Source organism: Trypanosoma brucei, chromosome 6 (genome assembly GCF_000002445.2).
Source record: "Trypanosoma brucei brucei TREU927 chromosome 6, complete sequence".
In the NCBI taxonomy this organism is placed as follows: domain Eukaryota; phylum Euglenozoa; class Kinetoplastea; order Trypanosomatida; family Trypanosomatidae; genus Trypanosoma; species Trypanosoma brucei.
Genome location: NC_007279.1, coordinates 1,254,315 through 1,281,456, shown reverse-complemented (window position 1 = coordinate 1,281,456; position 27,142 = coordinate 1,254,315). Strand labels below are relative to the sequence as shown.

General features: G+C 47.9%; 12 protein-coding genes across 12 annotated transcripts, besides 4 other annotated features; all 12 read left to right on the top strand.

Moving 5' to 3' along the window:
• Positions 1-960: part of a mobile genetic element that runs on past the window's edge.
• Positions 1-27,142: part of a sequence feature (sequence corresponds to BAC RPCI93-26G9) that runs on past both edges of the window.
• Positions 2,410-2,443: a microsatellite.
• Positions 3,290-3,574, top strand: Tb927.6.4580 (hypothetical protein, conserved; the record flags this gene model as incomplete). Its single annotated transcript, XM_840482.1, has 1 exon — positions 3,290-3,574. One exon carries the CDS (start codon positions 3,290-3,292, stop codon positions 3,572-3,574), a length of 285 nt encoding a protein of 94 aa, XP_845575.1.
• On the top strand, positions 3,876-4,301 carry Tb927.6.4570 (hypothetical protein, conserved; the record flags this gene model as incomplete). The annotated part of the gene is made up of 1 exon (XM_840481.1): positions 3,876-4,301. One exon carries the CDS (start codon positions 3,876-3,878, stop codon positions 4,299-4,301), a length of 426 nt encoding a protein of 141 aa, XP_845574.1.
• Positions 4,666-5,889, top strand: Tb927.6.4560 (hypothetical protein, conserved; the record flags this gene model as incomplete). Its single annotated transcript, XM_840480.1, has 1 exon — positions 4,666-5,889. One exon carries the CDS (start codon positions 4,666-4,668, stop codon positions 5,887-5,889), a length of 1,224 nt encoding a protein of 407 aa, XP_845573.1.
• Positions 6,193-8,598, top strand: Tb927.6.4550 (hypothetical protein, conserved; the record flags this gene model as incomplete). Its single annotated transcript, XM_840479.1, has 1 exon — positions 6,193-8,598. The coding sequence occupies one exon, from the start codon at positions 6,193-6,195 to the stop codon at positions 8,596-8,598; it is 2,406 nt and encodes an 801-aa protein (XP_845572.1).
• Positions 9,951-11,255, top strand: Tb927.6.4540 (3-hydroxy-3-methylglutaryl-CoA reductase, putative; the record flags this gene model as incomplete). The annotated part of the gene is made up of 1 exon (XM_840478.1): positions 9,951-11,255. The coding sequence occupies one exon, from the start codon at positions 9,951-9,953 to the stop codon at positions 11,253-11,255; it is 1,305 nt and encodes a 434-aa protein (XP_845571.1).
• On the top strand, positions 12,888-13,349 carry Tb927.6.4530 (RNA-binding protein, putative; the record flags this gene model as incomplete). The annotated part of the gene is made up of 1 exon (XM_840477.1): positions 12,888-13,349. The coding sequence occupies one exon, from the start codon at positions 12,888-12,890 to the stop codon at positions 13,347-13,349; it is 462 nt and encodes a 153-aa protein (XP_845570.1).
• On the top strand, positions 14,631-15,941 carry Tb927.6.4520 (hypothetical protein, conserved; the record flags this gene model as incomplete). The annotated part of the gene is made up of 1 exon (XM_840476.1): positions 14,631-15,941. One exon carries the CDS (start codon positions 14,631-14,633, stop codon positions 15,939-15,941), a length of 1,311 nt encoding a protein of 436 aa, XP_845569.1.
• Positions 16,332-17,309, top strand: Tb927.6.4510 (hypothetical protein, conserved; the record flags this gene model as incomplete). Its single annotated transcript, XM_840475.1, has 1 exon — positions 16,332-17,309. The coding sequence occupies one exon, from the start codon at positions 16,332-16,334 to the stop codon at positions 17,307-17,309; it is 978 nt and encodes a 325-aa protein (XP_845568.1).
• On the top strand, positions 17,857-18,468 carry Tb927.6.4500 (hypothetical protein, conserved; the record flags this gene model as incomplete). The annotated part of the gene is made up of 1 exon (XM_840474.1): positions 17,857-18,468. The coding sequence occupies one exon, from the start codon at positions 17,857-17,859 to the stop codon at positions 18,466-18,468; it is 612 nt and encodes a 203-aa protein (XP_845567.1).
• Tb927.6.4490 (hypothetical protein, conserved) lies at positions 19,151-19,654 on the top strand (the record flags this gene model as incomplete). Its single annotated transcript, XM_840473.1, has 1 exon — positions 19,151-19,654. The coding sequence occupies one exon, from the start codon at positions 19,151-19,153 to the stop codon at positions 19,652-19,654; it is 504 nt and encodes a 167-aa protein (XP_845566.1).
• Positions 21,275-24,202, top strand: Tb927.6.4480 (valyl-tRNA synthetase, putative; the record flags this gene model as incomplete). The annotated part of the gene is made up of 1 exon (XM_840472.1): positions 21,275-24,202. The coding sequence occupies one exon, from the start codon at positions 21,275-21,277 to the stop codon at positions 24,200-24,202; it is 2,928 nt and encodes a 975-aa protein (XP_845565.1).
• Tb927.6.4470 (S-adenosylmethionine decarboxylase proenzyme-like, putative) lies at positions 24,871-25,848 on the top strand (the record flags this gene model as incomplete). The annotated part of the gene is made up of 1 exon (XM_840471.1): positions 24,871-25,848. One exon carries the CDS (start codon positions 24,871-24,873, stop codon positions 25,846-25,848), a length of 978 nt encoding a protein of 325 aa, XP_845564.1.
• Positions 26,853-26,885: a sequence feature (AT_rich).

Here is a 27,142-nt window from a genome sequence, read left to right as displayed (position 1 = left end):
CAGGCGGTAATTGTACACCGTTTCCACTGAAGCGTTGTGCAATCTGCCCACCCTCGCTTTCATTTTTATATCTTTGTGATCTTCCGCGCGTATGAGCCTTATTTAATTGCGAAAGAGAGCCCTGTTGCGGTATCGAAGTGTGAGGAAAGTAACTGGGGGCTTACGCCACTTGACACAAAGGGATTGGTGAAATCGTGTAATGTGTCTCCTCGTGGTCTTGGACATGAAGATTCGGAAACACTCTTCCTCGGCATTGCACTTCACTGAGACTTTCACTTCTCACATCAACACGGACTTGGGACTACGTATTAATGTGGCGCTTCTGAGCTGTAAGCCGCTACCTTCAGGGACGGTGCTCTCTTAGTACATTCGCTATGTCACGCCTGAAATGATACAGCTAAATTTTCAGTGTGCAACAGCGGGTTCCCCTCCACTACCCTTACACACATCCTATTACGACGCTTCAACCCTTCACATGACACACGCTCGCGCCAGTGCGAGGTAAAAGAACCGCAGAAGCTGGTGTGCTTAGCCCTGCGTGAAAGTAGATATTGCTCCTATTTGAAGTAGACTCAGGTCAATTTTTTTCGTATTGTCTGCATAGCGCGCCTTGCCATTTCAATTATGCAATGGAGTATCACAAAGAGCAACTTTTAAAGTTCTCTCAAGCCCTACCCACGCTCCATCACCGTTTGGTGTGAGCGGTATTCATTTCACAGAACCGAAGGGTGTGCTTTTCATCTGCGTTAGGTAAACTTCCATTAGGTACTCTCAAGACCATGGTGCCACCATGTCCACTTACCTCCGCAGTGTGTGTTTGATATTTTTCTCTTTCGTTTGAGGAAGCAGCAGCGTTCAGTTATGTGTAAACAAATCGGCACGTAACTGGGGTCCTTCTTCCAGTAGTCGGTTCAGCGAGTTCATCGCCATGGTGAACAATGGAAGTCCAAAGCGGAAGCCACTTGCACTCTCCATGACAGTGCAGTGGCTTCTGACACTGCATTGGCAATCATCATGCGTACTCTCCTGTGGGGTTAGAAATTCCCCCTCCGTGGTGTGATGAGTGGATCGGCGGAACATTGCCTGAGTGCCCGGATACCACCGTTGCCATCTACCACATATAATGCACGCGTAACCCACGAACGGTGCTGGCATTCGACTTCTCCGACAGTCTTCCATTCTGTAGAGCGCAGCTGATGGCTTTGGCCGGCGTCCAAGCCCACTGACATTCAGCCGCTCGAGTTTTTTGCAGTATGTGTTTCCCCTGCACGCTGAACACCCCCTCGGTTGCCTCCCGCTATTTCCATTTATGGAGTGCTCGGGTGTTTAAACCCTCTTTGTCTAGAGGGTTTCCACAAGAGCCTCCGCCCCGATGCTTTTTAATTTCCACGGGGGGGGGGGGCAGCCCGCTGCGACCACTGGGACCAGCCGTGTTGGTGGGTTGGTCTGGATACCACAAATTCCCGGTTATTCTCCTCTTCCAAAGGCAAACTACGGCCTCCATGACCCTACTCCTTGGAGATTTTACCATGCTTAGCCCTTATCCTCCTCCCACTAAGGGGTTTCATTATATTTCCATCAACTTTACTCACCCACACCCTCCAAGTCTGGGGTCTCCGCGTCCCGTAGCGAAGGAGTAAATTCGCCTGTTCTAGGGATGGATTTCGCTGTAGCGCGGCAGGCGGCCCGCTCGTATTAATTCGTTCACATTGTCCGCACCCTTCCGCTATTTGTGGAGCTACCTCTTCGTCTCGCTTATACGCCCTTTCTCCACTGCAGGCGTTCTGCCCGTCAGCGGAAAAAAGTTTCCTTGGCCGCGCGGTTGGGTTTGCCATGCTGTTGCCAGGGTCGGCGGCGGCCTGAGACGTCACCCGTTTATGACACCTGTTTCCTTTGTATGTGGCTCCCCTGTTTGCTGCTTCGTATTCCCGGTAGCGGGCAGTGCCTGGGCCGACCTTCGATTGATGATTTCTTCGCCTCCGTGAATGTGACCGTGAGTCGGGAACTTCGATTTTCTCATGAACCAAACAGCGTACGACGGTATTTCCCTCGGGATTCTATATCCTGAAGTTCTTAAAATGCGGTGGTGGTGGTTGTTGTTGTCGGCCACTGCTGAGGGGTCCTGCCTGCCGTGCTCCACAGCTGCGCTTCTTTCAGGCTTGCATTAAAGTTGTTGGGGAGGAGTGCTGGCATAGTGGTGAGTGTGATGTGGTAGCGGGTGGGCGGAAGATGAGTCGGTTGGACCTTACATCCGAGGGTCCTCCACTTGAATTGCTCTTTTCGTTCCCTGTGTCTGTGTACCTGTGTGGATTTAGCTGAATTTGACGGATGGTGGGTTTGCGATTGAGGGGCAGAAGCGGGATCACGGTTTGTGTCACCGAATGGCAATGTTTACTATGTTTTTTAAAGATATATATATATATATATATATGCATATGCATATGTTTGCCGTTCTGTGTACTACTGGTCCTGACTCAATGCTATTCAATATTAACTGTTGCTGTCGTTATTGGTTTTATTTATTTGATCACCTACACCTCCTTTCGTTCCCTCCTGCACGAGGGTTATTATATATAAGCGTCAGTGTAGGTGCTGTTGTGGGGGATAAGTTATTATATCTGGCGACCGGTTGTCTGCTTTCACCACATCACAATTTTATTATACTTTATGTGAACGTTTCAGTACTTGTTGTAACTGTGGTGGGATTTGCATATTTGTGGTTGGGGTTGCTGCTAAGAATCAATAGCGCACCGCGTCTTTCGGGAAATATTTGGATAATAAACACTTATTTAGGATGTTTAGAGGCGTCTTTTTGTACGTTAGCGTGGTCGGTTTGGCCTTTTGTAAAATAAAAATATCATATTTTTGTAGTTCTTTGTTCCGGATTGGGTGGGTATATTTTCGTTTTTTCGTTGAAATGGTTATGACACTTTTTTTCTTCTGGACTGCACTGTGACCCCTATGTTCGGGAGGATACGAAGTTGCATATTTTTCGTTGTATACCTCTGTGTGTTTGTAGTATTTTTAGCTTTTGAAAGGTTGCTGTACAGGGTTCTGTTTTGTTTGCTGTTTGAATTTAAAAATTTTTAGCGTTTGTTATATACTCCTTCATTTTTGTTCATTGTTTATTCCGCTTTCCTCTGCTTTGTTAGGATCTTGTGGTTGCTCAAGTGTAGATACTGCAGGTTTCGCATATCGTTTCTGTAGGCTTCTGCACAGTGTGCTATAACATTGGTGTTATTTCTTTTCAGTGTTAGTGTCCCTGCTGCCGTTGGTAGAAGGTGGAAACATGCTTCGACGGAGCATCCTTTTCAGGATGAAGTATGCCGATCTAGAGTTAACAACACGGGGTGAATTTCCCCACGGCATGAAGGAACCGGCATTCGTAAAGAAATTAGACCAAAACATCCCGTGGTATTTTTCAACTTATAGATCAATGTATCACTGGCCGATTACGGGTGACAACTGGAGCGACTTGAATGAAGCTGAGAAACATCATGATCTTCACATGTTTTATACCCTAGCCTGGTGGAAACTGGGGGAAGGTATTTTTGGGGTTGATGAAGATAGTTGAAAATTTATTTTTCTTCCACGAAAACTTCGTCATCGTGACAGGCTCGTTTTTTTGTTCACTTGTTGAACCTATTTCTTATTTGTAGTTAAAAATGAAGATATTTTCCACTTCTTGCACGTCTGCGCCGAAGGTTCCTTAATGTGTGAGGCAGTGTTGGCAGAAGTGTTCCAATGTGTTAACCAGGTGCGGAGCTTACGTAACAATATGTATTATTATCACCGATTTTATTTCAATTTTTTCGCACTAGGTAACCTTTCTTTTCCCTGCCAATCCAGGGGTGGTAGACGTAGGATCTTGGAAAATGCTGAGATTATGTAGAAGACTATCATACCGTTATCAAGAATTCGAAATGTCGAAGGGAGCCAAGTATCCATTTAACTACGCACGTGAAGCACCTAATACTTCTGTTTTCCCCCAGTACCAGATGAATTTCTGGATGTTCTGGGGTTGGGGGCGTCAGGAACTATGGATTGACCGCGACACCCGGAAGTATGAAACCACTTGGGAGATGCTTCGTCGACTCCTCATGTGGTTTTTCCCCTGTTACTTTATATTTCCATTTGGTATACCAAAGTGGGTAGCTGCGAATTACTATGGCGAGTATGGAGAAAAGCCCTTTTTGGACTATACAATGCACTATCCAATGGATAATCATTATATTGAGTGGGGTGGCAGCGTATTGGACGCGGAGTGGCTGCGACACATTCACACAAAGGAGTCGTACTGATTTTTTTTTAAAAAGTCGAGACAAGTTCATATGTTATGGAGGTGTGGGAAAGTAAGTTTGGTGAAGGAAAATAGCGGAAGTGATTGTGGAGGTGACCTATTGTAGTGAATCTGTATCCTTAACAGGAGATAGAAGTTTTGTTCTTTAGAAAGTTGACACCCCTTTTTACATCAGCTGTTGTTTTTGTGTGTATGTGGAGGTTCCCCTACACGGAATATATATTCATAGTTGTGTAAGGTCTGTCATACGTAAGTATATACGTGCTGACCCTTTTACAATGTTTTTTTTTTGTTTACCTGCCACTGAAACGACAATAAATGGCGTCAACGTATTCACATGTGTATGAACGTTAGAAAGGAAGAAGATGCGAAAGTTTTGTCATTTCATGGCAAATTGTTGGAACTCGGCAAGATCTCACGCGACTTACGGTGCTGTCCCGTTAACACACAGCCAGGTTACCTCTGTTTACGCGACCGATGGGGGCAAAGTGGATGAGTTGGGTTTGCTTGAACTTGTGGAGGAACGAATTTTCAGTTGGAAGTTAAATAAGTGGGAGATGCGCATTCCTCCCAATCTTCCGAACGATCAAAAAGAATTGATCCGACAGGAGCAGGAAAACCTTAAGCAAATTTTGTCCGGATGGAGAAAGTGTTTCGGTGCCTTAAATGCCGATATTTTGCAGATTTCATCTTTGACAGGGGTTCCGAAGGAAGTCGTGAGAGAAAAGAACAGGACGTGGCTGCAAGAAGAGGTAGCGAAATTACGGTGGATGGGCGAAGTGAATAAGGCGGCATTATTGCGTGACGCGTTTATGCGGTTGGAAGCATTCGGATCAAGGGACTTTATGTTTATGGAACGATTATGTTGCATTTATGGTTTGGCGCGGCAGGGGACATTTGATGAAGCGTTTACGAACTATATCACTGAGGATCCAGTTACAAATGATATTTTTGTGGATGAGCGAAACCCCTTTAAGGAGCTAGTTGCTCATATTGTGAGAAATTACAGTCAAATTGACATTATTTATGACTTCTTAGGTTTTAACTATAGTGAGGGTTACCGCTCGTCACTAAGGCGATACATGGAGTATTTACAATGTAAAACGGCTGAAAATGTAAGGGCCTCTGGGAGGTTGGTAACAGGTGACAAAGGGGAGCATAACATCCTGTTTGACTACTGTGTTAGCAGAGAGTCGCTGGTTTCTGGTGACAGCTGCCAGGGAATAATCGACTTTCTTTACATCAATGGAAATGATGTTACTCTTATTATTATCGCTTCAGACAACCCGTGGTTGCGCAATCGCCAGCTACCCCATCGCAGGCAAATGGAGGGTATTGCAAGGCGCGTGTGCTTTGTTCTAGGTATCCCACCTTCTGAGGTGCGGATTAGGAACCTTCTTTTACCCCCAACGTATCTTGATAAGGGTTCCATCGTTCGGTTGAATGATATCGTATTCCGTCTCTCAAATGAGCAGTCGAATTTGCTGATACCGTGGTTGACAAATTACAACAAAGAACTGGACCCTAAAGATGTTGATTACACGGCACTCGCGAAAACAACGAACGAGGAGGAATGGCTCACTTTGTAACTTATGGTGAACAAGCGTCAAGAAACCGTCACATATCGCTTTCGGTTATTTGTCGCTCTTTTAGTAGTTTTAACGAGATGCTCTCCCTTCACCTTGTTTCCCCGTGGCCATATTGGTTTAACATTTACTTTTCCCCGCTTTTTTCCCCCTTTCCCCATAAAAATAAAATAATAAGCGAGGCAGTATATCATTAAGGAGGACTGGTTTGTTGCTGCAACTCTCTTTTCGTACTGCTTTCTGGTGAAGAAAGAAAAGCAAACAGCGGTTCCAGTGAAACAGGGGGTCTACCCTTCGTCGAATGATATGGCAGCCCAACACACATGTCTGGTAAGAGTTAATTTATATCTTTTTGATGAGAAAAGTGGTCAATACGAAGATTATGGGCCGGTGGGTTGCACAATTATCGGTACACTTTCCGATCCTCCCATTTATAAAATGGGTTGCTATGACGAAAGGAGTGAGTACCTGTGCACTGCAGTTATTACTTCCAACAATGAAACGGGTGCGTGTATCGCACTACAAGAAGGAGGATACGTATCTTTTAAGGATGAGCAAGGGAGGTGCTGGTCTATGCTTTTTGAAGAAGAGGATGAGGCGATTAAGTTCTGTGCGCATGTAACTGTAGCTATGTACGGTGTGTCTGGCTCTCCGGAGCAGAGTATTATTGCTTGTGATGTTACCATGGGGAATAGGGATCGAATTATCCTCGCTAACGATCAAGTGAAGGTTCGTTATATTTGTTGGGTTATCCAAGCTGAAAATCCGCGAAAAGAACTTCCCACACTCGGAAGCAAGTTGGATGGAAATCTTCACGACGATAAACCGGTTGCATTGTGTGTTCCAACAAACCACCTCAGTGTTACACCAGACATGAGGGGGTTTGAGGGTATGCTTATTGGAATGACTGAGAAGGGGTCTCGTTTCGTAGTGGTACCCTCGAAGGTCAGGCGTGGGGCAGGGGCACAGGTGCATACCTGCTTTTTCATGCACGTGGTAAAGAAAAAGGATACTTTGACCGGTGAAGGAAACAATAGTGGGGTTGTTCCCTTTCTGACTTCGCCTTCCAACATGTCAGGTCAAAAAGCTGATGGAGTAAGTAACTTGAGTCCTGATGCGGCTTACGCGGTGCCTCCACCACCGGCTGGCTTTAACAGGGAGCAACTATCAGCTGTTGACCGGCTTCGCGACTGCGCCGAACTGCTCACGAGGCAACTGCAGAGCATTCGCCAGCAACTCGATGTCTTCATGAACGATGTCAAGCTCTTTGAACGCGACACGAAGCCTCACAGTTTGTCTAGCGCCCAAGTCGAGTATTCAGTACAGAAGCTCATGAGCGACACTGAGCAGAACAAAGAACTACTTTCCCAGAAGGAAATCACCCTGAAGCAAATGGAGGAGAAAAATAGAGATCTACAAAAGAAAGTTGAGAAATTTAGCGCAACAACCAACATGCTTGCTGAAGAGAAAAAAAGTACTATTAATTTGCTTAACGAAAATAAATTGGATTTGGACCGAAGGTTGGCAGACGCCCAGGCTCAACTTACGAGAATTCATTCCGAACGCGAAGATGTTTCTCGTCATTTGTCTTCAATAAAGCAACTCCTTCACGTCACTGACCAGGACATTAAGACCGAGAAGCGAAGCCTACAAGTTGCATCAGTTGTGTTGCAGACTAATAAGGCGAAGCTCGCGGCAGCTGAAGCAGCCCATACAGAGGAGAGCTCGCGTCGGAAAATTATGGAATCAAACGCCACGACTCTCAACGATCAGCTGCGCAGTATTACAGACGACATTCGTCTGAAGGAAGGTCAGATAGAGGAGCAGAGGCAGAAGATAGAGAGTGATAAGCTTCACTACGTGCAGTTAATAGAAGATGAGCGTGGCAAGGGTGCTGAGGATGTTCGTGAGTTGCGGCAGGAGCTACTTGAGGAGCTGTCTGTACGTGAAAGAAGGTACCAGGAGGAACGGCAAAGGGTTGCACAAGATTCTTTTGAGAGAGGGCGCTTCCAGGGCATTGAGGATGCCCAGAATGAGGCTCTTGTGGAGGCCGACGCGGCTACACAAGAATTATCCATCACCATTCAGCGACGGAAAGCTGAGTTAAACGCCATGTGTGTGCGTTTAAGGGTGGCAAAGGAGCAAAATGAGGCGGACGAGTGCCGAGTGGGGGCTCAAGTTGTAGTGTTGGAGAAGACGATCAGCACGGTTACGGCACAGAACACGCAGATGGAGGTGGAGTTGAATTCTTTGAAAACAGCGGCAGACAGAGTTGAAAGTGACGTATTCGCGAGCATGAGGTCAACAGTCGAAAAGCTTTCGCACCCAATTGGTCGGGATGACCTGCTGGCACTAATTCACTCACTGCGGATGAACGAAAACGTTAGCTACGATTTCGAGACAAAACGTGAAGAGGAAAGGCAGGCTGCGATTGACCGGGAACGCAGGGAAGTTATGGAATGGGTTTCTGGGACGATAAAGGGTGACATTGTTCGTTTCCCGCCTACACATGTGCCGTACTTTGCCGATGGTGTAGAGCTAAATTCGGGTGGAACTGGGCCACTAGAAGAGGGAGGACAGCTCAGCCATATAGTGGAACTGAGGTTCGATGACATCAACAATGCCAAGGAGTCCGAGAAATGCTGTTTAGACGACGTTAATGCGCTTTATCGTTCGCTTCTGCTCGAAATCACTTGTGGGAAGTCCCTGTAGATAATGGTTTGCAAATGAAAGGTTGAGTGGAAACAAACGTTTCCCAACCCAGTAACTGTTGTTCTAGTCATGTGCATGTGGCAAGGCAAGTAATGCTGTGGCCATTTGGGGTGTTCCGCCACAAATACTTGCTTCATAGGGGGTGATGTTTCTCGATGTTGTGCTTACGCTCGGCTTTTTACCATTGCTGCCCCATCGGTAGTGTTTGGAGCGGTACAGAATTAATTTCTCGGGATTTACCGAAGTGGTTACAACATCCCAAATATATCAGGTAATCTTTATTTCGGTGCAGCTTGGGCTGCACGACACGCCTTACCTGGTCTTGGGTGTTCTGTGGCTTCTGTTTTGTAAGCCCCTCTGGATCGATTGGTTCGCTACAGGAATATCAAAGGGAGAAATACGATGTCTGCGTCAGGAAGCAGGTGCTTTTTATTTTAGTTTCAACAACGTTATGCACGTTCCTTTAATCCTACGGTTTCACGGTGGGTGGCTGTTTCCCGACGGTTTGAAATTCAATGAATCAACCGACGATTCACAAGTTGCTAGAAGCAGTGGCGCCAAGGCAATGTTCTCACCGACTGGCTCCACGATCGTTCGTGGCAGACCTAACTCGGTTTGCAGCCGAGCGAAGCAGTAACATGAGGATGCCTGCTTATACTTGAACCGGGTAATGTGCTTGCGGTGCATGAGGGGAGGAGAGGGTCGAACATTGTCAATAATTTGCTCTTGAATCCACTTTTTCTGTTGTCTACTGTATTAGCGTTGGCCACTGCCGAAAAGGGTTTCTGTTCTTCATGCCGTAGAGCAAGATTTTTTTTTTCCACCTCTAGCTGTTTATGTTTTCCACAATTTACTCCTTTAAGCAGAGACTTCATTAGTCATGGGTGATGGGGACGTCACGAGTAGCGACCCTTCGATTAGGCGTGTCTTCTTCCAACTATTTGCTCGATGCGCTTCAGACCGGCCTACAAACAGGTGATGACAGAGCAACCCGTTAGCACCGATATACGTACGTAGGTACACATTAGTGCCTTACGGTCAGCCACTAGGCTCATAACTGCGCATAAGGTACTGCCAGTGTTCGGTTCACTGGTTTCCTGACGTGTTGTTTCGTGTTCCTTAAGTCCACGGTCGGGAGGATTGGTTATCCTCCGTGGGAGTGGTAAAAGTCTAACTGTTTTGTTCCGTTTTTTTTTTTGGAGGGTGTGTGGGTGGGAAGGCTCCTCCGGAAAAAGTGAATAACAGGCTCACTTTTTCATTCTGATATCCCTTGTTCACTTTTTAGTTCCCCACTTTTGCAGATTTTTTTTTTTTTTTAGCTACCAAGCATTTTGTCGTCAAAAGCACTAGCAATGCTTCGTAGGACTCTCTCATGTGCTTGTGGGACAGGCAAAACGGGTTGGGGCGCAATGAGCAATGCCGAGCTTGTTAAAGCCGTAAGCAGTCGTCAATTAACCTTTTATGGGTTAGAGCAGGCTCTGGAGCCCGACTACCAGCGCGCTATCGCTGTGCGTCGTGAGGTGGTGTCCGACTATGTGGCATCCTCCCAAAGTGCGGAGGTGAAGAGGAAAAGCTTGGAGCGTATACCATTTGAAAACTACGAATGGGATCGAGTGGTTGGTCAGAACTGTGAAAATATTGTGGGTTACGTTCCTATTCCTCTTGGTATGGCTGGGCCAATAATAATGGATGGCTGTGAATACCCCATTCCCATGGCCACGACAGAAGGTGCCCTGGTTGCCAGCACACATCGAGGCGCACGAGCTATATCCCAAAGTGGGGGCTGTAAGACACTGATCTTGGGCGAGGGCATGTCACGTGCTCCAGTAGTGGAGGTTGAGTCTTTGGAAGAGGCGGGAAGGCTTCATAATTTTTGTGTAGAAAATTTCACTGAAATCAAAGCAGCTTTCGAGAGCACGACGCGATTTGGGAAGTTGCAGTCGCTCAAGTGCGTCATCATCGGTCGCAAAGCCTATATTCGGTTCCGCGCGACCACCGGAGATGCGATGGGGATGAACATGATAACCAAAGGTGTCGACAAGGCATTGGAGTTAATAAAGCAAAACTTTCCGTCGATGAAGGTTATTGCGTTGTCGGGGAACTACTGCACTGACAAGAAACCCTCCGCAGTGAACTGGATTGAGGGGAGAGGAAAAACTGTCGTTGCCGAGGCGCTCGTAAGGGGCGAGTTGGTTGAGCGCACATTAAAGTGCACCGTTGAGGATCTTGTGTCACTAAATATCGACAAAAACCTCGTTGGCTCAGCTGTTGCCGGTTCTGTTGGTGGCTTTAATGCACAAGCTGCCAATGTTGTTGCAGCAATTTTCATTGCGACGGGGCAGGACCCAGCGCAGGTGGTGGAATCCTCCACCTGCATCACCACAATGTCTAAAGTTGGGAACGATCTGCTCATTTCGGTCGCAATGCCCAGCATTGAGGTGGGAACAGTTGGTGGTGGCACGGGTCTACCAGCCCAGAGTGGGTGCTTAGATATGATCGGGTGTGCTGGGTCGAACAAGGAAGCACCAGGGGCCAACGCGCAGCTTCTCTCACGTCTTGTTGCGGCTGGTGTTCTTTCTGCGGAACTGTCGCTCATGTCAGGGTTGGCTGCAGGGCACCTCCTAAGTGCCCACATGCGGTTGAATCGTAGGAAGTAATGCGGATAAAAATGAAACCAGTATGAAGTAGAGTGTGGTGGAGAGGGCAATGTGCGTTGTCCTTGTGGGTTGCACAAGGGGAGGAGTATGCGCTTACGTTATTGCTGTGATTAAGTGGCGGTGGCTGATCGGAGTTTCAGTGCTCGTGTAAGCGGGTAGTGCATGTACGGTGTAGGTGCTGGTCATCTGCACCTCTTTCCTCCTTCTTGAGTGTTCGGGTGTGCGTGTTCATTATCGTATTACCTATGGGTGTGCCGATTTCGACCCTTTAGCATCGCTCCGAAAGAGGGCAAGAGGGCCGGCGCGCCCGTATTTCTGGGGATTATTCCCGTTCCTTAATGTGGTCGTGCTGCTTGATTTTCTCTGTACAAGCTGACGCTAAACGGGGGTTCGCGCCTTGTGTTGAGGTTACCCGTTTGCCCTGACTCGTGTTCGCATGTACGCGGCAGCGAATATTTCAACTTAAACTGAGGACCTTTCCAGTCAGGGTGGTGGTACCATTGGAGTAGCAGAAGGGGGTGTTTATTATCGTAGTAAAAGGGAAGGTTGGTTGTACAGTGTGACTTTGTTTTCGATAGGCGCCACCGCTCTTTGTGTCACGGCTGTGCAGTGAAGGTAGCGGCTCGACATGTGGTGAATGAAGATGTCATTGAAGCGATGTAGGCTTTACACGAACTATGTATGCTGGCAGTGGGTGATAAGGAATAGAACACCTACCCCAAGGTGACCAACCAGGGAAATCTGCAGAATTCATAAGATACAACAATGAAAGCGAAGCAGCGTCTCAATTTGAAGGGGAGGCTGCGGGTAACACGCCACCGCGGACTCGGCCCGACTTCATAAATGTGCTGTGGGCGCAGGATTGTGACGTGCTTTGTGTTACGGCATCTGGTTGTCGCTTCGCAACACCGTGCGGTGCTGCAGCCTTTTTTATTGAACGCTGCGTTTGTGCTGTTTTTTCACCACAACCGAGCTGCCCAAGCAAGATGCACATTCATTACAATAGCGTGTGAACAAGCGATGCACGTAGTTGGGACGCCTTTTCAAATGAAAATGGCTTGCTTCGGGCCCAAACCACTCCGATGTTAACGGGAGGTGGGAGTGGCGCAGCAAACATGTTACTTTTTTTTTTTTCTGTTGGAACCTCCTTTGTGTATCTTCCCGTGTGCATGTGTTTGGCAAAGCACAGGGTGTAGAAGCCCAGCAGGCGGATTGTAGGCGTGGTTGGTTTGCCTTCTTCCCTCTTTGTCCAGTTTGGCAGTGCGGTATGCATGCACATGTACGTTTACTCGTTGCGTGGTCTGGTGTATGTCTCACCGCACAACAGTCCTAGTAACCTTCTGCATGTAAGGGGAAAGGTATTTTTATTTTTGTTGGAGTGGCTAAGTTTAACTTTTCTGTATATGTTCGCCTCGGTGTGCGTTTGGGAATTGTGTTCTGCCGCAAAGGTTGCTCGCGCAGAGTCGATGCGGTTGTGCGTACTTGTACCGTTATGGTGGGGGTGCATGCCCTTCTATTTTCCTTTCTCGTTTAAATTTTTACCGAAGACGCAGCACCCAGAGAGGAGGAAAAGTGAGGGACTGTACGCAAACGTGTTGGGGATTCGAAGACGTTGTGACGGAAGTTTTGCATATGTCCTCTTCTGCTCTGTTGTTCGTGGCAAATTTACCCACAGTAGCGAACGCGCAGTATGTAGAACGCCTGTTCTCGGCTTACGGTCACGTTGCTGATGTCAAGATTGTGTTTGAGGGATCGGTGCAGTTTGCGGAGGTGATGTACAACGCCGTGGACGATGCGGACTCTGCGATCGCCGCGCTGCATCATCACTATTGCGCATCCAGGAATACACCTCTGGTGGTATTATATCACGTGAGGAGTCCTTGCATTTCAGAATATGGCCGCAAAGTTGGGCGCGAGTACGCCCAAGCAGCTGCGCTGGGTCGCGACCCCTCATACATCCCACTGGAGGGGTTTGACGAGAACTATCCTCGGACAGATGTCCCCCCGCCCCCATCTGACAGAGAAATCTTTGAGGGAGCGCGCTGGAATGACAGTAGCGGTCCAGCAGGCGAGGGGCGGTTGCATTCGTATTAGGAGGTTGTGGTGTGGTAACAACGGTTCGCCATGCGCTTACCGTGCGTTACTGTAGTGAGAATGGCCCCTGGCATTTCGAGCACATACCCACTATCTGTATCGTGTTAGATGCCTTAGTTGTATCATTTTCGTTAATGTTTTTGTTTTTGGTGGTGGGGCAACATTTAGGGGAGGGATGTGTGGCGGGAATTTTTCTCATGGAAGTGCTGAGTGCTGGCAATGAGGAAAAGAGTTTTTATTTCATGAGTATTCTAGAGGGCACTGCGGGGCCGTGTGCCACCAGCGTATCGGGAAGCGTGCGCAGACGTGCACATTACTGTGAATCTGTTGGGCGTGGATATTTGCAAGGATTGATTGTTGTGGGCACTGCCCAGCATTTAAGATGGCGCCTTGAATCTGTCCACACCTTCGCACCCTTCTTTGAACGACAGTTTCCAGTCCCAATCATGAGGGTGGAAAATGATGAGCAAAACGCTGCAGCGACATCACATATAGAGTTTTTTTTTTCGTGGCTTCTCTGTCCATTCTCTGCAACTGAAGCACAAGAGATGCTACGTGAAGCGCGAACAAGTGAAGTGTAAGCCCATATACACATCATTATGATTGTGGTCAGCATTATTTTGTCAAATTTCTTTCATGACTCTCTTCGATTTTCGTCTTAAAATTGGCGTATCGGTATCGTTTCTCTTCACGTTTTAAGCAAGCATTACCCTCATTTTTTCACCCCTTTCTGCTTAACACTCATTCGTGACGCGTTACGTATTTTTTCCCTCTTAACCGTTCACTCAAAATTCTTTGCTGTGGGAGTGCTGACATTTACCCGGAGGTTGTGATGTACCTCCCCGCCCATTCCCGAAAAGGTCAAACGCCTGAGCAAAGTCTGGCGGGCGAGAGAAGGTAGGAAAAGAAAAAAATAAAAAGGAGGCAGCTGCGGTTTGGACGTGACTCCTTAACGTTATGCATATCGCCGTGGACACGGGTTGTTTCTGTCTCGTTTACTTCACCGGGTTCACGGATATCCCTTACGGGCGCACGCGTTGGCAGTCTATTGCTGGGTGTCCATTGGCAATCATCGTTTTTTTTTTTCGCAGGCTTTACCTGCGTTCTCCCTTCGCTGGTCCCTTTTCGATTTTTCACTTCGCCTACGCACTGACGTGAATGTCTCATTCTTGCCCTGTTGCTTCCACTACGTGCCACCGAATGTGACAAGAATTTCGCTATTTCATCTTCCGTATTCGGTTGCGCACAATTGTAGTGCTTTCTTAGTTTGTGAACATTACTATGGACGCTGGAGATGCCCGTGTTGAGCGGCTTCGCCGTGTGAATCGCTACAAAGCTGTTCAGGCAGAGCTCGCGCGGGAGCGGGAAGAGGCGGAATTTCAGGCGATGCGCGAGAGAAAGATAAGTGCCGCAGCCCGCGACGAGGCGCTTGCAAAGGAATTGGCGGAACGACAGCGCCTGGAGTTGAAGGATGCGAAGATGCTACAGTTCGTTCGCGACCTTCCGGAGTTGCGGAACCTAGAAGCGCAACTGAAACACGCCCGCATGAAGGTGGACCGGTCAGATCAGGTTGATGAGTGCTGCAAGCGCCGCGAAGAACGTTTACAGGAAGAGCGAGAGTACAACGCCTACTTGGCCGAAAAGGAAGCAAAGGAGAAGGCAGAAGAGGAAGAAAAAAGAAGGAAAGCAATTCAAGCATTTAATGAGCACCAAGCGGCTCAACTCAAGCTGATCGAGGAGCGAAGGGCGCAAGCTGAGCGTGATGCTGAACAAAGCCGGCAAGAGCGCTTTGCTGTCGACGCTGTCGCTGCGCGTCTGCAGGAGAAGGAGTTCCTTGAAGCTTTGGAGCGGCGTGAGAAGCAGCGGCAACTCCAGGCGGAGCAGGATGAGTTCTACAGGCTGCGGAAGGAAATTAAGGAAAATGAGCGACTACGCCAGCAGCGCGAGGACGAGGCTATTGAGGCATACCTGGCTGAGAAAGGTCGTCGCAGGGAGACGGATGAAAAGCTGCTTCGTGAGAAAGAAGCCGTCAAGGCCCGAATCCTCGAGGAGCAAAGCAAAAAGATCATGGAGGAGCGGTTGAAGCGTGAGGAGCTGGAAAGCCTTCTGAGCGACTATTATGAGGCTGAGCGCATATCGCGAGAGAGACAGGCTTTAGCAGATGCTAAAGAGAGGAGTGAGAAATTAGCTGACGCAGTAAAGCAAGAAAACTGGAACCTTATTCAGGATCGAATTAAAGCGAGGGACCTGGAACGTCAGGAGGAGGCCATGATGCGTCAGAAGGCCGTCGAGGACCTTGCTCAGCAGGCGAAGGCGAAGCGTCTGGAGCGGGAGCGGCAGATAGAAATCAAGAAGCAAAAAATATTAGAGACGGAGCGAAGGTTGGAAAAGTTTCAGGAACTCAAGCGTGAGGAACAGCGCCTGGCTGCTGAGGTGGAGGAACGGGAGAGAAAGAGAGCCGAAGAACTTCAAGAGTATATTCGACGAGCCCGTGCACAACTTCTTGAGGAGTATGTGCCAACCCTAGGTCAACATGTTCCGGCCCGTTTGCTGACTGTGGATGAAAAGAAGAAATTTGGGATTACGAAATAGAGCGCCCATGCTGTTTAGAGGCTTCGTTTTGTTGTAATTTCCTCTCTTGAAGTGCCTGTTGTGACAGGCTGTGTTATTCTTCCTACTTTTGTCAGTTTTCGACCTTCCATGTATAATTTATGTTTTACTGCATCACTTATATCGCGCGGAGGCGCCACAAAGCTTGTTGCGTTTGTGTGTGTTGGAGTGTTATCATAAGTAGAAGTGGTGCCGTAGCATCTTCGTTGTTTTTTTTGTCATCATATAATGTTATTTTCACGTGTTTTGTTGTGTTTTGGCTACGTTATGTTGTTTTCTCGTCTTTTCGTGTATCACGCTCCTCGTTCGGTGGTATCGGGTCCCTTTGTATGCTTCCTTGCGCGTGTTATTTAGCTTATGCGGTAAGAATCGATGAACACATCAATTCGTCTGCTTTCGAAGAGACAATCAACTGAAAAGGTGTGGAAGGCAGTGCCCCTGCCACAGCAGTTCCACACATCACTCGAAACTGGCGATTGGATGAAGGCTTTGCATGCGTATCAGCGTCATCCTTATCATGCACCTCCCGTGGATACATTTGATTTGTTGAAAGCCGTGATGCACGCAACCGGCGTGCGTGTAGACGACGTGAAAAGCCGCTTTAATGAAAAGATACGTCTCTCCGCGATTTTACAGAGAAAGGCACCGGATGAAGTGGAGTGGAGTGTATTTTGGGAAGCACTTAACAAAGGTGATTCCAAAACCATCAGTGCTGCACTGATGGGAGCCCGACTTTCCAGTGTTTCACAACAGATATCAACGGCTGAGGCGTGCGCCGTGCTATTGAAAGCCGCCGGTGAAGATTGGGAGGAAAAACTTGTGGATAGCTTTCCGTTTGCAACCGTTACGCGGTGTAATTTGGTTCATGTTGCTTTGGCGCACAAGCGATGGGATGTTGCTGTGGAGCTGTTGCGAAACGTTCGTATCACCCGAAGCGATGTCGTTACCCTGTGGCCACTGATCGAAGAACTCGATTGGGAAAAGGCTCTGATGCTCATATCCGCGTGCCCGAAGAATTCGGTACCGTTCGATCTTGCTTTGACGCATATTCTTCGTGGTGGTTGTAGCCTGCAGCATCTGTCTGAGCACCTGGAGAACGCATGTGTGCTTGGTGATGCTGATGTTGTTGCGCCGCTTTTAGCCCACGCTGTGGAGGTTGGCGACTGGGAGTACGTTGGAAGAGGAATGGACCACCTCGTTGACATTGGCCAGGTATCTCAACCAGCGCGTGAGGTGTTTGAACACATGGGGAAGATTCATGGGACGGAGAAAGTTTGCAAGCGATTGGAGGAAAATCGCATACCACTCCACCGTGTTACAGTCGAAAGGTTGGAAGCACTCAAGTTGTGACCGCGTATGGTGGGGTCCCGCCATATTTTCCCCCTCCCCCAACTCCCTTGGGGAGGTTGTACAGCTGGGGGTTCCTTTTTGTTAGTATCTCCAAATTTTCTGTGAAATGTTTCCTGCGGGTTCATCTTTTGTCATATACATATGTATGTATATGCATTAACAGACGCTGCACGCGCGCACAAATACGGTGAGCACATTGACAGAACTGTAGTGTGGAGAGCTTCGTCGTGGCAACTTGTAGTGTGAAGGCACCATCGTTTCGTCTTTCTGACTTTGAGCAACAACAGCGCATCTTCTGATTCGTGCGAACCCTCTGGTGTGTTGCACTATTTTTTCCACCATTTTTTCCTTCGTTCCTACCTCCCTAAAATGGTCGAAAGGGATCACGCTAGCAGTCAAAGGGGTGACAAGGGAAAGCCACCCGTAATTAAAATAAGTAAAAGTGTGAGAAAAGTATAAGCCGCAAAGTTAAAAATACACCAAGAACACTGATAACAGGGGAACGAAGAAAGAAAAAAACAGGCCATAAGGAAGCCGAGGGGAAGATATGCGGCTCCTCTATGTCATCCCGCTTCTTTTGGCCGCTGCTGCCGTCGGGTCACTGGCTCAGCCGGATCCCCAGCCGCTTCTTTTCGTCTCGAAAATGATCTCGGATGACCACGTGGTGGTGGGCAACAACGTCGAATTCACTGTGACTGTCTACAACTACGGTCAAAGCCCTGCCTTTGATATTACCATTACTGACTTGCTACCTGACGGTACTACGCGCACGAAGCAGGTGGATTCGCTTGCTTTCGGTGAGTCAGCCGAACTTAAGTACACCATTGTCACCAAGGCTCTTGGTGGTTATCACGTTGGGGTGACGGAGGTGTTATACTCCCTGGAGAGAGGAGGGAAGAAGACAGAAAAAGCATACAGTAACATCATCCGCGAAGGTACGGCATATTTCTACGGAGAGGATTACGACGATACAAATTTCCGTGGTATTGTGTCCGTGGTTACCCGCGAGTTCTATGACCGCTTATACAAGAGCTATGTGCGGGAGGCGGCGGTCTACGCCTTCCTATGTCTTGTTCCCGCCTTGTTTCCTCTTGTTGTGTACCGTATGGAGCAGAGCCAAGTGGACCTCTTAATTCGTCGCTCCAAGGCAGTTAAATGAAATAATTTGTCATTCTGACAGGTGCGATCTGCGCTTGTGAAGGACGACGCATTCAATTAGGGTGCGCTCCACTTTGAAAGAGGCAATGTGACGGCCTGTACAGGGGGTGAAAGGAGGAATCGAGTAGGCAAGAAGGAAGTGAGGGTGAGGCCAAAAGGCATATAATGGATGGTCAGCTGGCGCTTGTTCACTCATGTAACACGTGTCGTAGATCGTTCCTTGTATTGTGAGGAATTAAACGTAACCGAGGGTGCCTGATTCTTGCTATTTAAAGATAGAGTGTGTGATCAATGAACAGAGCAAAAGAGGGGAAGACAAAGACTACGGTGCTGGTCAAGAAATGTCTTGCAAGTAACGTGTTGATTTTAATGTGGAACAGCCTGATATCTGACAATGCGTAACCCTCTTGTGCGTTTATACCCTCCGTTAATATCTGCCACCTCTGCCTTTTTGCATGTGTTCAGCGTATGATGCAATTCGTCGACTTCATTGTACTGTTCATCCTGTTTTCTTAGCTGTGCGGTTGGTTTTGATGGTGCTGCTTTTCTCTTTTTTCTTTTAAATATTTTCCTTTTCGTTTTTCCGCATATATATGTTTTTTTGCTTTCATGGCACGTCGCGTAGTGGCTGTGCCACGTGGAAGCTGAAATCCACCACCCGTTGCAGTGCCCGGTGACGCAGGATGGCGCCCAGCAGTGAATTGAACGTTGCCAACCGCGCGGTGCTTAATGTTCCTCTCGACGCCTCGTGCCCCCAGCAGCTTCGCCATGCCAATATTGAACAGGACCGCCAGAGTGTGGCCTTGTGGCGGCAGGCGCGGCTAAACGAAATTGTGGCCGAAGAGGAGAAGCAAGCCTTGATATCACGGGAGGACCACCGGTTGATGGTAAGACACCTCCTTTCCGTTGCTTGCAGTCGTGATCCGCAACAACGGGTGAATGCGACAAAGTGGCGGTCCCTGATGCGTGCAGCGGACGATGAATTTGACACCACCGAGGCGTCGTTTCCAGGTGCAACAGACCCGTATCGACAGGTGGTGGCCAATCTTTCGTCTATGATGCTGTGGAGCAGTGAGCTGCGTAACTGGTCGTATGGTTACTCTACCAATTCGGTGGAAAAGTGCCATGAGCGTCAGCGAGAGGTTCTTCGGCAACTGAGTGAGTCAAGAAAGCTATTTCTGAACTAACTCACCTGAGGTTAGTAGATGAGGCACAAGAGAAGAGTTTGAACCTTCATACCCGGCTTGTTAGGCGCGTCTTCATTTCTTGGGAGGGAGGGTGCCACTTTCAACCCGTCACAGATGATGCGTGACTGCTTGGTGCCTTTAAGAAGCAGCAGCAGTTAAAAACGTTGGTGGGGGTTAGGTTCTAGGGGTTCGTGTGGCTTCGTGATCGTTTTCTTTTTTTTTTAAACTTTCTTTATCTCCTCTGTTGCGTTCTTATCGTCGCAGCCAACATGCGTCTAGGCAACCGGTGAAGTTTGGTGGATAGAACAAATATCATACAAGGTAAATACAAATGTAAACGAAGCCAACAACAACAACAACAGAAATTGCGCTTCAGGAGCAGTTTTTAAAGCGATGAGCGGCTCCGATCGCAATCCTGAAAGGGTTTGTGGAACAACAAGACTGTGATGAGTAGAAGCCCAATTAGAGGGGCCGGATGTAGGGAGCTGCCTGGTCGAAGTAATTCCAAACGCAGTGATGTTGCGAGAAGTTTTTTTTTCTATGCGCGCAAATCTCCGTTGCTTCTTTCGGGTGACCATGGTCTTTTCTTTCTCCACTTTTTCTTTTTCCCAAACCCCATCACTACCTTAACGATGTCGAAGCAGCAGAAAAGAAAGAGGCTTTTTTTCCTTCACTGTTTATTTAGTTATTTTTATTTTCATGGGATCGGATCTTCCTTGATATATTTTTATTTGACTTTACGAAGTGGGTTGTTTCGTTGAGAATCATTACGCAAATAAAACAAAATGCGAAAAGTAGGGGCGTTTCCAATTTCTATTTATTTTTCTTGTTTTTCTTTTTCAAATATTGCTAGCTCCAGTCGTACATTATTCTTGAGTTCTGGCGGGTTAAGTGCATAGAAGGCAAGCGGATGGGGAAGAAATGCGTCGAAGAGGGATCGTAAAACAGAGAATCGGCGAGTGTCACATCCTGTGGCATTTGTCTGATTCATTTCATTTCTTCCCTGTCTTTTTTATCTTTTCCCGTGCTCAAGTACGTTTACGTGTATGTGTGCGGGTGTTACATGTGTTAGTAGAAAAGCTCTTCTTCCGTTGTCGTGGCAACCGAGGGGAGGGGAAAGGACAATATGTGATGTTTTTGATGAAGTCATCAGTTTGTGGTACTTTTCTTTTCTTTTTCTTTTGTGTATTGTGTCGAGTGTGGGGTAGAGTGCGACATCGCCGGTAACGGGTGATGCCCTATTATTTCCCTTTTCTACTTTCTTTGCCCTATTACGATTTTTTTTCTTTTCATCTTGGCGCTGGCGCGGAACCAGTGCTGCTGCTCTTATTAGGCGAGAGTGAGGAAATAGAAAGGCGGTCAGCTTTCATGCCACACAAATTTGTAGTTGTTTAACCGAAATGGAGAAGTTGGAATATTACTTGCTTCAGCTGTTGTTGACGCTGGAATGTGCTTTTCCCCTTGTTTTTTCTTTTTTTTTTGTTTTTCTTACACCACTTATCAGTTGAAGGAGCTTTCAGAATTTTTTATTTTCGGCCATAAGGAGACTGAGGCTTTTGAGGTGAAACATTTAACTGCAAGGTAAACGGGAAAACGACGTTTCGGCGTATATTCCCCCTAATGAAACAACTTGCTCCCCAGATGGCTCCGGCCTACATTCCTAAGGACGTGGAGAGCGGATGGTACGAGTGGTGGGAGGAGTCCGGCTTCTTCCGCCCCGCGTCAGACATGGGCCGTCCCATCCGCGGCCGGTCATTTGTTATCGTCTCTCCTCCACCTAATGTTACTGGGCACCTGCATATTGGACACGCGTTAACCGGGGCAGTGCAGGATGCGCTCATCCGTTTCCACCGTATGAAAGGTGATGACACTTTGTATCTTCCTGGCACGGACCACGCGGGTATTGCGACGCAGGTTGTGGTGGAGAAACGTCTCATGAAGGAGAGTGGAAAGTCGCGCCACGACGTTGGCCGCGAGGAATTTTTGAAGCAAGTGTGGGTCTTCAAGGAGAACCACTGTGGTGTTATAACTCGTCAGCTTCGGCGTATTGGATTGAGCCTGGACTGGTCCAGGGAGCGTTTCACAATGGATGAGCAATGTGCCAAAGCTGTGGTCGAGGGCTTCGTGAAGCTTCATGAAGATGGCCTCATTTACCGGGCGACACGGCTCATCAACTGGTGCTGTTCGCTGCAAAGTGCAATTTCCGATCTTGAGGTTGTATTTGAGGATGTTCCGAAGAACGCGAAGCTCACGATCCCGGGGTACGACAGGAAGGTTGACATGGGTGTGCTTACCCACGTCGCCTACAAGTTTGCCGACAGCGAGGACGAAATTATCATTGCAACAACTCGGCCGGAGACTATTCTTGGAGATACCGCTGTCGCTGTTCATCCAGATGATGAGCGGTACAAGAAGTATCACGGTAAGCGGCTAAAGTGCCCATTCCGCGATGAAACGATTCCGCTAATTCTTGATCCTGTTCTGGTTGATGTGAACTTCGGTACGGGTGCTGTGAAGATAACACCGGCACATGACCCAAACGATTTCGAGGCGGGGCTGCGCCACAATCTCTCGCAGTTGACGATGATGGATCTTAAGGGGCACGTCACCACCGAGGGCCCCTTCAAGGGGATGCACCGCTTTGATTGCCGTCGTGAGATTGTGAAGGAGTTGGAAAAGATGGGACTCTTACGCGAAGTGGTCCCATATGAGTATCGGGTTGGCCGTTGCAGTAGGACCGGTGACATTGTTGAGCCGCTGTTGATGCCTCAATGGTTCGTGGACTGCACGGAGATGGCTCGTAAGTCGGTGGAGGCCGTTCGTAACAATGAACTGCGCTTGTATCCACCAACGCATCAGGTTGTATGGTATCATTGGTTGGAGAACATCAAACCGTGGTGTGTTTCACGTCAGCTGTGGTGGGGTCACCGCATTCCCGCATACAAGTGCACAGGTGCTGTCCCATCTACGCACGAGGACCCGTGGGTTGTTGCACGCAATTTGGAGGAGGCAAAGGCCAAGGCAAAAGAGAAGTTTAATCTCAGTGATGCGGAGGTTAGGGAGCTGGTTCTCGAGCAGGATAGTGATGTGCTTGACACATGGTTCAGCTCCGCCATGTGGCCTTTCTCCACCATGGGTTGGCCGGCCGAAACGGGTGATATGCAGAGGTTCTTCCCTGGAAGTCTGATGGAAACTGGTCACGACATCCTATTCTTCTGGGTTGCCCGCATGGTTATGACGTCACTCCACTTCACCGGTAAGCTTCCCTTCTCGGAGGTGTTTTTGCATGCCATGGTGCGTGACAAGAACGGTGAGAAGATGAGCAAATCGAAGGGAAATGTGATTGACCCGCTCTTCATTATAAGCGGCGTGTCTCTTGAAGCGCTTCATGACACAGTGAGGTCGGGCAACCTTGACGAAAAGGAGGTTTCCAGAGCTCTGAAGTTGCAGAGGGAAACCTTTCCGAATGGCATCCCGGAGTGTGGCAGCGATGCTCTGCGTTTCGGTCTCCTTTCCTACACTCAGTCTGGACGCAACGTTAACCTGGATATTGACCGCGTCGTTGCCTACAGGCAACTATGCAACAAGCTATGGAATGCTGTGCGCTTTGTGCTATATCATGCACTAGGAGAAGACTATAAGCCGAAGGCGACCCTTGTCAATTCTCAAAAGGTAGCGAGCCTGCCACTCGAATGCCGGTGGATCCTTTCCCGCCTTGATGTGGCTGTGGAGGAATGCACCCGTGGTTTTTCTGAGGGTACATACGATTTTGCACTTGCGACCAACGCCGTGTACCGCTTCTGGCTATATGAGCTCTGCGATGTCTATCTTGAGCTGACAAAGCCAACCATCCAGGCGGGAGGTGAGAAGAAGGTGATCGTGCAAGATGTGCTTCTCCATGTGGTAGAGGTGGCCCTCCGTCTGCTACATCCGATGATGCCATTCCTCACAGAGGAACTTTGGCACTATCTACCAAACTATGAATCCTTTGGCGTCCAAAGTATTGTGGTTGCCCCTTACCCCGAGGTGTCTGGTTGGCAAGACAGCCAAGTTGAGGAGCAGATGAAACTGCTGATGGAAACAGTTCATATTGTCCGCTCAACGAAAGCCTTTTACTCCCTCACCAACAAACACAAGCCAGACGTCTGGGTTACTGCTCGTGCTGCCGAAACAAGAGAAATCGTCGAGTCACACAAGTTCATGATTGAATCGCTTGGTGTTGTGGGCAGGGTCTCGGTTATACCCCCTGAAGAGGAGGCAGCTGCGGTGCCGAAGGGCTGCGGTTTTGCAGTAGTAAACAAAGACCTGAGCATTAACATGATGCTGCTTGGCTTCATTGATGTGCAGAAGGAGGTAGCAAAGCTCGAGAAACAGCTCGCCGGACTCCAGAAGCAGATTGAGGGTGTCAATAAGAAGATATCAATGCCAGGTTATGAAACCAAAGTGCCTGCTGATGTGCGTGAGGCCAATAAGGTTAAACTGGAGTCGCTTGTTGAGCAGGAGGCACAACTGACTGAGGGTTTAACAAAGATGAAGAGTTTACTCTAAGACGCCGGAGATGCAAACGCCTCAGTTGAGAACATGATATTTATTTAGGGAAACGAGGGGAATGGATGGGGTATAATGAAGTCGGGTCTTCTTCAGGCACTGAGGGAGTCTGGTAAGTTTAGTGTTTGACAGCTGGTGACATTAATAACCGGAGCGACTAGGATTACTCAGGGGACCAGCATAACATATTTTCTCTTCTTCCTATTCATTTCTACACTGTTGTTGTATTACTGGTGAAAATTTCCCCTTTTAAAATGTTGACAGCTGAAAATCTAGCGTTTCGGGCAGGCCTTTCTTCCCTGTATTCCTGATCCAATTGACTCTGATAATGACAACACCTGTTTCCTGCGATGAGCGCCAATAAGAGTTTTACCCGATGAAAATTTCCTGAACTTAAAAAAAATGTGGTTGAGAATATACACATAGCTTTCCCAGAAACGCATAAACGGAGAGAGCCAAATTTTCCTCGCTGCTGCGTCATCGTGAAATATCACATTGTTGGATTGTTTGCCTGCTAATATGTTCTTTGGTTAATGGCAGAATACTTATCTTTCTTCTTTGACCCTTGCTTTTAATTTTTTTAATTTGTACGTGTAAGTGCGTTACTTCTGCTGCACGGCGAGTTGAGGGGAGGCAAACTGGTTTTACACCAGAGGGAAACGGTAAGGATGTCGGTCACGCGGATTAACCAGCAAACCGAGTGCCCAAGTTCGGTGCATGACCTTGTGTCATGTTGGGGAGGTTGCACCCAATCTAAAACCTCCACGGACAGCGGCCTGGAGAAGCGGTTTGAACTCAATTTCGCACAGCCTGTTGATATAGGAACCGTTACGGTAAAACAGCTGGCATCCGTGATGGAGCGTGCCGGTGAGTCACTTCGTCAGAACTCCGCTGAGCTGGGAATTCATACGCTTAAGTTCGACAGGTCCCTCTTGGTGTTTACGGCAAAGCAGATTGTTGTGCGCTCTTCCGTTTCAGTGATGCTACACGAAGCGGTACACCCGATGCTTGAGCTCATGCGCTCCCACAACATTATTGTGGATTGGGCGTCTTTCATGCGGGTCAACTACGGCTCGCCTTGGGACATGACATCGGAAACGAGTGATATTATGGCTCATGAATACGCCGAGTTGAAGTCCGCGTTCCCAACGGGCCACCCGTACCTAGCTGGTCCTGTTGACCGTGATCACTGTTTTTACTTTGTGTACGATGGCATCGATCGCGACCCGTCCAGTTGTCGAAGGGAAAATGATGTGCAGATCAATGTTTACATGTACAACGTACAAGCAGATGATGAGTATGACTTGGACGGAAACACCAAAGAACAGCAACTTCTTGTATCCCACTGCGCGGGGGAGTACGAAACGTTGCGAGTGTCAACATATGGGTCCACGCATCCCTTTGCCTCCTTCGAAACGAATGCCGTGTCTGCCGCGAGTGATATCACAAAAATTGTGAATGGACTTCTCAAAAAATTTTACCCGGAGAGAGTTCTGCTCGTGCTGCTGCAGGACCGGGACGCACAGGGCACAACTGCGTGCGGCGTTATGGATAGATTGGAAGGTTTCACCGTCGTGCACCGCGGTGCTAATCACTTTGGTGGAGGCTATGTCTTCCACCAGGCCACATACGCACGCAGTGCCTGATTTCCAGTACAGATGCTGAAACGCTTCTGAAGGTTTTTTTTTTTAATGGTCACCCTGGTCAGCGCGAAAACACACCTCAGCTTTTTAGGTATTTTGGGTGCCATACAAGTATATATATATATATGGATACTCTCCCCCTAATTTCTACAGTTATTCTATGGTAGTCGGTTTTAAAGATGAGGAGTAAAACGGAGTCATTCCATTGTGCGTAAATCGGTTCATGTATATTTGTTGATTTGTCGTTTTTATCTGCAATGGAGGGCTCTTTTTTTTTTTTAAACATCCGCTTATTAAGTATCATCACTGTCAAAGGTTCGAGAGTTTTAATGCCTCTTTTGTCATTTCATGTGCCAGTTTATTGAGTTGCTCCTTAAAAGCGCTCAACACCACTTTTGCGGCAGCCCCTTTTGTTTTCAAAAAAAAAAATAAAAAAGAAACGGCCGTGTCTAACGGTGCGAAGAAAGAAAATATTTTAACTGCTGAACCCGCTTCTTCCCCCGTGATTCTTTCCCGCCCCTCCTCATGTTTCCATAGCAGCCGTCAAGAGGCACACATTTTCCTGTTTTTTGTTTTCTGGTGTTTTTCATTCATACGCATACACGCCTTTCAATTATCTCTATTAGGCGCGTGCGAAGGGGTGTCAGCAGGTAAGTGACTGTGTTTTTTGTTTTTGTTTTCGTTTGTGGATGCGGGTAGGCTTTTTTTAAAAAATTAACTTTAATTTGAAAGGCCCAGCTTGCGCCTGATGCAGTGGTTCTGTTCATCAACAAAAGAGAATGTTGTGGTTGTGGTAAAACCTTTTCGGGGGGCATTCACCCCTCCCTCCTGTAGCCAACGCCCACGGACACACGGGCAGCTCGAACTGGCGGATAGGCGCATACAACAGCAGCTAAAATGGCGGCGCTCACGACGAACGATGAGTACCCGCACGCTTCATATTTTTCTTCTTGAGAAAAAAAAGGAAAAATAGAAAAAGAAATCTGGTTTGCTTGCCTGAGCATTTCTTTTTTTTTTTAATTTTTTGTTTTAAAATAATTCTACCACTGTATCGAACCTTGTTCAATACATTAGGTAATAAACGCGGGACAACTGCTTTTCCTTTACTCTACCCCACAAAACCCTAAAATCAGCGGAACCAATGGAAGGGATTCGTAGCACTGAGGTTGCGGGGAAAAGGGGACAGGAAGAAGGCACTGGTACTTCAGACGTCTCCGTTGCCCCGTTTCGTTTCATAATCACTAAACAAGTGGAGCGTGATTTGGTTTGCACGAAAGTGGGCAAAGTGTGCGTCAGT